The 11,491-nt window shown below is 41.9% G+C and overlaps 1 protein-coding gene across 1 annotated transcript in view; it reads right to left on the bottom strand.

Annotated features, from left to right (window-relative positions):
• The window catches only part of SNTB2 (syntrophin beta 2), a 118,514-nt gene that overhangs the window by 9,149 nt on the left and 97,874 nt on the right, over window positions 1-11,491 (bottom strand). Inside the window, exons 5-6 of the mRNA XM_036749561.1 lie at window positions 8,575-8,771; window positions 3,462-3,646 (exon numbers count right to left, since the gene is read on the bottom strand). Coding sequence (XP_036605456.1) covers window positions 3,462-3,646; window positions 8,575-8,771 — 382 coding nt within the window. The remainder of the gene's footprint in view (window positions 1-3,461; window positions 3,647-8,574; window positions 8,772-11,491) is intronic.

Raw genomic sequence — 11,491 nt, 5'->3', positions numbered from 1 at the left:
CTCATTACTCAACTGAAATGGCTTTCTCCTGAGTCACCAATGCTTCCTCAGTCACCAAGTCTGACAGTCTTTTCTTAGGACTCATCCTTCTGACACAGGTGGTACATGTGATACTACTGACTGCACTCTCCTCCTGGATACTCTCTTCTCTCCACTCTATCTGCCTGAGCTCCCCTCAATCTCCTTTGCTGGCTCATCATTCATATCATGCTCTCCAAATGAAGGTGTTCTTGATATTCTGTCCCTAGCTCTTCTTCTCTGGCATCCTCATCATTTCTGTGGGTTTAGTTGTCATATCTATTGCGGACGACTACACTCTCTCTCACACACATACACAGCCCTGTCCTCTCTCGAGTTTGGAGTTGTAACCACATCACCAGTTGCCTATTAGCCATTTCAAAATGGATGTCCCAGAGACATCTCAAATTCAACTTGTCTAAAACTGAACTTCTCTTTCCCCCAAACTCTCCCCTCCTCTTCCTCCTCCAAAGTCCCTATTTTTGTCCGAGGCCTCACCATCTGTCCAATCTCCCAATCTGTAACTCTGGTATTATTCATTCCTCCTTTTCCCTCACCCCACATATCCAGCCAGTTGCCAGATCTTGCTGGATCTGCCTCCACAACACTTTTCCATCTCATCTCTTCTTTCCATTCCAATAACTGTGACCTGAGTTCAGCGCCTCTCGCTGAGATCATTACAATAGTCTCCTAGTTGGTCTCCCTGCCTTAAGTCTTTCACTACTCCAATTCAGACTACACAATTCAATTTTCCTTCAACCCTGAACCAACCATGTCACTTCCTCAACAAATAAACTCCAGTAGCTTCCTATTAACTCTATTCTAGAATGGTCATTTCTCTGTTTAGTTTCCAGAGCCCTTCACAACTTGATCTCAATAGGGAGTTTATCCTTATAGAGGAATTGTGGTACAATGCAGAGAGTTGGCATTGGGGCCTAGAAGACCTGAGTTCAAGGCCCACCAGTGATACAAAATGGCCTTGTGACCCTGGGCAGCTAATTCACTTTAGCTCTCAGGGCTCTAGGCAGCTCCTAGAACACTAGAAATTGCAGAGAGGTGCTGGCTTATATTGATAGAGGGAGCTTCTTCATATGGGAAGTTCCCTACAGCAATCAAGTCACGAATCCAGTACCCATCCTTATCTTTCCCTTGAGGTTCAAGGGCTCACTGCTTCTGCTTGGAACATCAGGGCAACTTTGGCATGAGGAACCATCAGACCACCTACAAGAGCAAAGGTGCGCATTTACTTCCAGAGCATTTATCTCTGGGTTGCCTCTGGGCCTTCCACCTACCTGCTTTGTTCCTCCAAAAGAAAACATCTCTGCTGCCTTATCCTTCCACAGACAGAAGGCAAATGAGAAACCATGTCATGCTGTGTGGGCACAGCCCTCGGACTATTTCCATTCAAAGCAGAGTTCCCTTGGCAACTAAATGACTAAATCTCAACTGCTCCTTCTTAACAGATCACCAATATTAGTACTGGCTATAGTTCTGTTTTATTTTTTTAAAAGGGCCACTAGCATCAGCATTCAACAGAAACCTTTTGTCAAAGACTCTATTCTTTTTACTTTTTTTTAAAAGTAAAATTTATTTTTACTTCCATCGACAAGAATAGGTATTCAAATACATGAATAAGAACTAAGAAAAATAAGAAAAATGGGCAGGTAAGCTGAAATGGGTTTTTTATTGGTGGGTTTCAGCTTATCTGCCTGAGATGGAGAGTCTCACTGAAGCTGAAATGGACAATTGTTGATTAGGTAAAATTTAAAAGCTTTTATACAACAAAACCCAAAGCAACTAAAATTAGAAAGAAAACAGCAAATTGGGGGTGGGTGGGAAATCCTTGCAGCAAGTTTCTCTGAGAAAGGTCTCATTTACAAAATATGTAAGAAATTAATTTGTAAGAGAGCCAGTAGATAAATAGTCAAAAGATATGAACAGGCAGTTCTCAAAGGAAGCCATCCAAAATATAAATAGCTTTGTGAAAAAATACTCCAAATCATTAATAGAGAAATGCGAATTAAAGCAATTTTGAGGTTTCAGTTCACACCCATTAGATTGGGAAAGACAACAAAAAAATGAAAATGACAAAAGGTGGCTCAGAGAAAATGAGCACACTTGTGTTCTGTGGGTGGAGGTATAGTGTAATTGGTCCACCCATTCTGCAAAGCAATTTGGAACTATATCCCCAAAGTCACTAAACTATGAATAGTTCCCTTTGGCCCAGGGATACCTCAACCACTGTGTCTGTACTCCAAAGAGGAAAATAATTTATAAGTCCAAAAATATTTGTAAAAGCTCTTTTCGTGGTAGCCCAAAATCAGAAAGTAAGGGAATGTACTGCTATTGAAAAAAGACTAAAAAATTGTATGTAGCCTCCTGTCAGGTGAAGTTAAGAGTATCCCATTCCATTACTCCTGTACTATGGTTTGTCCAGCCATTCCCCGAATGATGAAAGCCCCTTTTGTTGTCAGTGTTTTGCTAGCACAGAAAGTGCTGCTATGAAAGGCATTCTATCTTGGTCCTCCTTGGAGTATCTGCCCAGCAATAAAATCAGTGGATCAAAGGGTATGAACAGGTCAGTGGCTTGTCCTGCATGACTGTTTTCTAGAGCAGCCGGACCAATCCACAGCTCCAACAATGTCAACATAAGGGTGTCTGTCTTCCCACAAACCATTCAACATTGACTGTTCACATATTTTACCATCTTTTGTCATTTTCAAGCATGTGAGTTGTTTTCACTTCTATTTGTTTTTAGTAATTTGAAGCAATTTTTCACATGCTCATTGTAAACTGTTTTAATGTGACCTTTTATATTGAGGTGGCAAATGCACCTAAAGTTTATTGTGCTATATAGTTTAAGATGCTGGTTTAAACCCAACTTCTCAAAGTATTTTCCATTTTCCCCAGCAATTCTTATTAAATAGGGAATTCTTCCTCCTACCTTCACCCCTAGAGTTAGTGTTCTTAGGTTTGCAGAACCCACAACAGCCCTTTTCAGTAGCTTTTGGGTCTTGCTTACCCATTCTCTTCCACTGAGCTATTTTTCTTTTTTTGTTGTTGTTTTGTTTTCAGCTGTGTTGGACTCTTTGTAATCCCATTGGGGGTTTTCTTGACAAAGGTAAAAGTAGTTTGCCATTTCCTTCTCTAGTTCATTTTACAAATGAGGAAACTGAAGCAAATGGGGTCACAAAGCTATTAAGTGTGTGAGGCCAGAGTTGAACTCAGGAAGATATCTTCCTGTCTCGAGACCCGGCACTCTATCCACTGCACCACCTAGCTGCTTATTTTTTATTAAACTAGTATTAAGTAATTTTTGTGATCAGTACTTCATATTGTAATTTGACATCTGGTAATACTATGCTTATTTCATTCCTACCTTATCTCCATTATTTTATTTAAGATTCTAGGACTTTTAAAATGATTTCCCCAATCCCACTTACCAGTTCTCCCTCAGGACCACCAAAATCCAAGTACAGATTTCTGATACCGTCATCAGCAGACATTTTTAACTTTTCAAAGGGGTATCGATATAACACAGTGCCGGGGCCACCTCCTTCTCGGGAGATCGTGAATCCATTCTCATAATGCACTGTGAGTCGTACTTCCTGGCCATTCATTATGCAGCCTGTATGAAAATAGGCATGAAAGCGTGATTAGGAGGGTTTAAACTTTGCACTATCGAGTGCTGGAGAATTCTCCTGATTTGGAGACAGGCGACATATTCTCAAACCTCAGTGAGTCACTGCTTACTTGGCATCTGCCAGCGCAGGTCTCATTTTGGTCACTGAATTCTCTACTAATACAGAAAAGAGACCACCATATTCGCTTTGACATATGATCCAATTCAAAACAATTAAACATCAAACAGGTGCTAGCAGTCCTTGGCCTCAAGGAGTTAATACTATAACTTGGGAAATCAGACATAAATACAAAATAATAAAATGTATCAAAATGAATGGTGGCACAGTGCACTAGGGTGTCAGAATAGAGTGATGGCAGCCAGAGTCATGGGGAAAGGTCTTGTGGAAGGAGGTCATTTAGGCTGGCCCGTGAAAGAAGAGAGGTCATTGATAGGTCAGTAAGTTCATAAACATTTACTGAGTGCCTGGCACTGTACTAAGCACTAGGGATACAAAGTGAAAACAAAGGAAATGATGAACAGAAGGAAGGCACTGCAATTAAGAGGGGTTGGGAAAGGCTTCTGATGGAAGGTGGGATTTCAGCTAGGACTTAACTGAAGGCAAGAGGTGGAGATAAGGAGAGAGAGCATAGTATGCATGAGGGAAAGCAGCCAGTGAAAATTTTCAGAGTTGGGAGATGGAGCATCTTGTGTGAAGAACAGAAAGGTGGAGAATGTCACTGGACTGTAGAGTATGGACATGTGTATGTATGTGTGTATGTGTGTGTGTGTGTGTGTGTGTGTGTGTGTGTGTGTGTGTGTGTTGTAAGAATCCTGGCAAGGTTGGTGGGGGAGAGGGTAGGTTATAAAGGGCTTTGAACACCAAAAAATTTTTATTTGATCCGGAAGGCATTAGGAAGCCACTGGAGGGGTGTGAGGGGTGTGTGTGTGTGTGTGTGTGTGTGTGTGTGTGTGTGTGTGTGTGTGTGAGAGACATGGTCCTTTAGGAAAATCACTTTGGTGGCTGAATGCAGGGCAGATTTTTTGGGGGAGGAGAGACTTGAGGCAGGCAGACAACTCCCCCCTCCTCCAGCAGACTATTGCAATAATCCAGATGTGAGCTAATGAGGGCCTGTACTAGAGAGATGGCAGTGTCAGGAGAGAAGGGGAATATTTAAGAGATGTTTCAAGGTGATTCGACAGGCAACAGCTTGGATATGGGGGTGAAAGGTAGTGAGGAATCCAGGACCACTCCTTGGAGGTTAACCCAGGGGACCGGGAAGATGGTGTTGGCTTCTATTGTAATAGGGAAGGTAGGAAGGGAAAAGGTCTAGGGGGAAAAAGTGAGTTTAGTTTTGGACACGTTTAGTATAAGATGTCCACAGGACATCCAGTTTGAGATATATATCAGGCAGCTGAAGATGTGATAATGGAGGTGAGCAGGGTTTGGGGCAGAATAAGCAGATTTGACAATAATCTACATAGAAATAATTGAATCCATGGGAATCCATGAGCTCACTAAATGAAATATAGGGGGGAAAAGAACCAGGACTCTGCCCTGTGGGACACCTATAGTTAGTAGGAATGACTTGATGGAGGATTCAGTAAAGGAGACAGAGAAGGAACAGTCAGATAGGCAGGAGGAGAACCAGGAGAGAGAAGGTATCTTGAAACCAAGAGAGAACAGTATCCTGTGAGATAGGAGTGAAGGAGGAATCAAGGGCAGAAGGCACCTGGTGATAGAAGATAAGGAGGAGGGGGAGAAGAGGGAGCTCCCACCAAATAGCCTCAATTTTTTCAGTAAAATATGAGGCAAGGTTCTCCCTGGAGAGGTGAGGTGAAGGGTAGCCATGGGAGGCTTGAGGAGGAATGAGAAGTTTTGGAAGAGGTTCTGTGAAAAGTGGGAGAATGAGTTGATAAGGCAGATATAGCAGGATTGCCAAGCAGCAGTGAGGGTCCAGTTGAGATTTATATAACAAATTTGTAGTGGACACAGTCGGAAGAGGTGCAGCAGATGGTGAGAGTGATCCAAGGCTGGGATTTAGAAGGGCACAATCAGTGACGAGAGGGGTGTAAAGGACCCAGGAGAAGAGGAAAGTGTATAGTTGATCTGGTTTACTAAAGGCTCAAGATGGGAAAAGAGGGAGAGTGTGGCTAATGCAGGGGAGGTAGGTCTGGGAAAGAACTGAGAACTGAGGTGATGAGGAATTGGAGGTCATGGTGTGGACGAAGATAGGGTTCAAGGTTCAAGGCAGAATGCCAATAGATTGTGATCAAGTAAAGGAATTTCACAGTTCACGAAAAAGAGGTGGTGCATTTGTGGGTGATGGCAAGATCCAGGGTATGACCATCTCTGTGTGCAGTTGTGATTGAGAAGAAGGTCATGGCAAATGAGTAAGCTGAAGAATTGGGAGGTCAGGGTGGTTTAAGGTTAGGGTGAAGTCTACTAGGATGAGGATAGGAGTGGGAGAGGAGAGAAAGATTGTAAGGCAGAGACTGTACTCATTGAGAGAGGGAGGAAGGGGAATGTCCTGGAGGTCTGTAGGCAACCACCTGCATAGGATTGGCAGGCAGAAGAAACTAGGACGTCATTCTAGGGGGCTGGGGAGGGAGAAGGGGAGAAGCTGGGCTGGGGGGATGGTTGTGGCAAAGGCAGGAGTGAGGATGACTCACTAGGGAACAGAAGGAGGCTGATCTGGTTGGAGTTGGGGGTTTGTGCTACAGAGAAAGAAAAGAATAAACCCAACTTAGTTAGCAATAGGGTATGGTTGACAAAACCCACACCATCATTTTTTACTAAGTGATACAAATCAAAAGGTAAATCAGACCTCTCAAGGTAGGAGCAATTCTAATTATCATTCTCTCTAGGACAGGCTAATGAATTCTTTAGCGAAGTTACAAGTCTCATGGATAACTTTTATTAAACGTGGATTTTCTTAGGTACAGGACACTACCTCCTCTATGTTTGGCCTCTGTCTGCATCTTACTGTGAAGGAACTGACCTTGAGTCATGTACTAGGACTTGTCAGAGGCTAGAATGGAATCCATATTATATCAGGTCTTAGGCTAGATCTCCATCCACTATGGCTAATGGAAAGGTTCGTTAGAAATCATTTCTTCCACCCTCTCATTTTACAGATAAGGAAAACGAATTGTGACAAGAAAATTGATTGCTCATTAACTACAAGATGGTAGATTATTTGTACAACCTGAGTTATGTAGAAAGGCTTTATTAAGACTCAGTAGCTATACCCCAATATGTGTAAATTTTCCTCAAGGGTAAACTCCAACTAACCAAGTTAAGGAAGAGAAACAAAACATTTCTTTTTTGAAAAACTGCTTAATAATTTTTAGCTTCTGGTTAAAAGAAATTTATGGTGCTGTTCATTACAACTGTGGCTTAAATAAATGTCATTATAGAAGAATCAGTCCCTTTATCTGTGGTGAGGGCTAGATAGATAGAGGATAGAGGGCTAGAGCCAAAGTCAGGAAGGTGAAGGTTCAGACCCCACCTCTGACACTTACTTTGTCACCTTGTGGCTTGAAGCCAGCAAGTCCTAGACAGGTGGGCTCTGCCTTGGTGTGGGAAGGTTCCATGTCAGTGAAATGGGTCATTGGAATACCGACCTTAATCTTTGCCGAGTTCTGAGGTTTTTCAAAGCACTTTCACATATACTTTCTCATCCTTGCAAAAAGTGGTAAGGTAAGCAGGACAGGTACAGTCCCTTTGATTTGAGTGAAGGAAGGCTGTGCAAGGTCACCAGCCTAACTCTCTCCTCCAGAGCCATCTGGGTCCAGTGGCCTGCTTTCACCAGGATGACTAGAGATGGCCCAGGATGCATTGGGAGACAGATGAAGAAATTGAGGGTCAAGAAGGCTAAACTTGCAAAGATTGCACAGCTGGTAAGCGACAAAGCTGGGGATGGAGATTCCAAGTATGGGGAAGGATCCTTTTCACTGTATGGCTATACTAGTTTTTCCATAGGCCACCTGCATTGAGAGAGTGTGTGTGTGTGTGTGCGTGTGTGTGTGTGTGTGTGTGTGTGTGTGTGTGTGTAATTTTGTCAGTCTAAGCTGCTGACATTATGCCTAACACAAGTTAGTTGGCATAAGTACTTATTGAAATGAAACCCCTTTGGTTGTTTTACCTAAAGCTACACCCTCAGGACCACTGAGCCCCTCATCTACCTTGCAGCTGAACCCTTCCGTGTCTCATTTCTCCCGTAATGAACATCAGGCAGTCTCGATGGTCTGCACATAGCAAGCACTTAATAAACACACGTTCACACAAACATAAATGAAGATTTTTTTTAAAAGTAAAATTTTCATTTTTTGATATTAACCACTAGAGGGCGCTTAAACAGACTGTACCAGATCCTTACAATTTTTCTCCACAAAGAACTTTGGAAGTTCATTGGAATATATATATATATTTTTTAAGTCAGCCCTAGAGTGAAGAGTTCCTTTTTTAAAAATCTGACATTCTGAATTCTTTATGTCCCTACAGCCATCTGGCTTGTCATATGTTACCATTTTAAAGATTCCCATACAACATTTACATTAAAAACCCTCCACCCAGGGATGAATGAATTTCAATGTTCAATAAAGTAAACCAGTAAGTTGTATCCAAAGGGTAATTAATAATAACATATAAAGAAAATGTTAGTATGAGGTTTTACAATGAACATTTAACCATGGGCATAAAGACATCTATGGAACTTGGGAAAATGTCACTAGAGGCAGAGAAGTTTTTTTTTTTTCCAATATCACCTCTTCACGCTGCCAAGATGCTGTTACTTTAATGAAGTGATAATGGAAGAACATATTTCTGCACACACTTAAGATTTGTCTATGTGACAATGACATTAGCTCAAACGAAAGTAAAGCATGCTACAATCACTTAATTACTATCGTAAGTGAAATATCAGTGATACCTAGTGAGACCTCCTTGATCAGTTCAGCTGCAGCATGACAACCTTGTACAAGAACTCGGGTCCAGGTCGACAGGTCCCGATGTGTCTCTACCCTGAACATGTGCATCTCGATGCCCTGACGGGAACCCGTCCTGGTGGCAAATGTAAGATCAGATCCAATGGATGGTGACCTACATCCCGAGCCCGAGTGTACCAACCTGGAGGGCAGAGAACACAGACCTGGTGAGCATTGTAGCAGTAATACAAGAGCCAGCATGTGACTAAACCCTGAAATGAGGGCCATAGGAAACAAACTCGGGTTGTACAAAGGAGAGAAAGATCTGTGTGGAGAGAGTGATGACTTCATACTGAGCTTCAGGCAGAGCTTGAAGGTTGGCTAAGATCTACAGAGGTGGGAAAGAGGGTGGAGGAGGTGGGAAGTCTCACCCAGGGGACTTTGGATAAAACGAGGCAGGAAAAAAACCTGGAAGAGTCTAACCCAGCTGACGGAACGGGACAAGGGGAGATGGTGGCAGAAACATCATCAGCTTGAGGCAGGTCAGACATCTGCCTCTAAGCCCTTCCTCTCTCTGCCTTCCCTCCTTTCTCAGAGTTTGAGAACTCTGTTAGAGGTAGTGTGGTGCAGTGACAAAAACAATGGAAGTTGGGTCGGAGGGCCTGTATTCAAATCCCACGTATGACGCTTACTAGCTGTGTGATCATGGGCCTCAGTTTCCCCATCTGGGAATTCAGAAGGTTGGACCAGATGGTTTTGAAGGACCTTTCCTTCCAGCCCTAAATCTACTTTATTGCCCTGTGGCTCCATTCAGGAGGAACAATAAACTGGGTCTATCTCTCTTCCAAAGTTCACTATAAATGAAAATGGAGGGAGAGGGTGGAAGGGAGGGAAGGAAAGGTCTTTAGGAAGTTTTTGAGACAAGAGTCCCAAGTGGTACAGGACCCTTTTGTCCCAGAGGCTCTGTTGGGGAAATAAATGCGAGTTGTTGAGTTGTCCATCTCTTCGTTTAGTCCTATTGGGAGCCAAATTACTTTCAATGAGAGAAACTATTTATTATTTCTTGAGATGAAAAATTGCTCATGCCTTATGAAGGATGAGCTCTTTGTGCTCTAACTGAATTTTGTGTTCACCAAATAACAGCATATTTGCCATAATCGATTGATAGAATGTCAGAACTTGTATGGGATACTGGCAAGGAGCAGGCAAAGTTCTTCCTTACAGTTTAGGACAAGGAAATGATAGTGATACAAATATTATACACCATGATGTTTCACAATCAAATTGTCCAGCCAGGACTTAATTTGTCTTTTTTAAAATTTTTTGTGAATAGTGCATTAAAATTTATTTTGCATTGAGAATTCAATGACACCATAGGATGTAACTGGGAGATACCTTGGGGTAGAAGTGATCCCTGTTGGGAGTTGAGGCAAATAAAATGAGGGATGGAAATGAAGTAAAGCAGAGAAAAGAAATCAACAGTGAAAAAGAAACCTGACCAATACAGAATATCAAGTCTTCTCATACTGCCTGCTCTGTTCAACCGAGAAACAAAGCCTAAGGCAAAAAGTGAATTTCAAGGAAAAAGACCCCCAAAAATGTGACATCTAGAATTTATGATGGGAAAATATTTGTAGGAAGGAAAAATGTGCAAGAACTTGTCAAATACCAAGTGTTTGTACAATATTAAAGAAACACCCCCAATTGACAACCAAGAATGAGCTGCACATGTAAAAAACACAAGAAATGTTCTTCTCATTCAGACCACTGAAAGGGTTTCATTTCAGGAAAACCCTTGGATCTAGTTAGTTTCCACTATACCTCCGGTACAAAAATAACATTATTTTTAAAATGCTATATACCACCTCTTATCCAACATGCATTTATTAAGTGCCTACTACATGCAAAAGACAGACCAGGGTAGGCTCTGGGAATTGTTTGGTTGTTTTTTCAGTTGTGTTCCATTTGGGGTTTCCTTGGCAAAGATACTGCATGGTTTGCTGTTTCCTCCTCTAGCTCATTTAATGATGAGGAAGCTGAGGCAAACAGGTTTAAGTGACTTGTCCAGGGTCACATGATAAATATCTGAGGCTAGATTTGAACTCAGGAAGATGAATCTTCCTGACTTCAGGACAGGCACTCTATCCACTGCACCACCTAGCTGCCTAGGCTCCAGGAATACAAAGACAAACTGAAAAATAGTCCCTGCCTTTAAGCAGCTTACATTATACTGGGAAAACACAATATGTGAATAGCTAGGTATACTCATGATAATTTTTTTTGTTGTAAATTCAATTTTATTTTATTTTCAGGTCTAAATTCTTTCCATCTCCTCTCTTTCTGCCCCACTTGTTGAAAAGGCAAGAAAAGCAAAATCCATTATAAATATATTATAGTCAGGCAAAACAAATTCAAGCGTTAGCTATGTCAGGAAAAAGAGAAGGAAAATAAAATTGGCTTCAATCTGCATCATGAGTCTGTTAGTTCTGTATCCAGAGATGGGCGGCATATTTCATGATGAGTCCTCTGGAATTGTAGTAGATCATTGTGTTGATCAGTTACCAAATCCTTCAAAGTTTATTATCTTTATGATATTGTTGTTATTTTCTAAGTTGTTCTCCTGGTTCTGCTCACTTCACTTCGCTTCAGTTCATCCATGTCCTCCCAGGTTTTCATAGCACAATAGTATTACATCACACTCATATACCATAATCTGTTCAGCCATTCCCCAGTTGATGGGCATCCCCCTATGCTCAGTAGCTCAAAAGAAACACAAGATGTGCAAATTTAGAGACATTTCCAGCTCAAATATTCGTTCAGACCGTCTGTTCCCAACCTGCAGCAGAATCTTCCAAGTCTGTATTGTCTGATCCACAATGATCAGACACACGGTACGTTGATCCTGGCATTGGTATGTCATTT

This window comes from Trichosurus vulpecula, chromosome 3 (assembly GCF_011100635.1).
Source record: "Trichosurus vulpecula isolate mTriVul1 chromosome 3, mTriVul1.pri, whole genome shotgun sequence".
In the NCBI taxonomy this organism is placed as follows: Eukaryota; Metazoa; Chordata; class Mammalia; order Diprotodontia; family Phalangeridae; genus Trichosurus; species Trichosurus vulpecula.
Note: the sequence above shows the minus strand (reverse complement) of the source record. Positions and strands in the feature narration are given on the sequence as shown.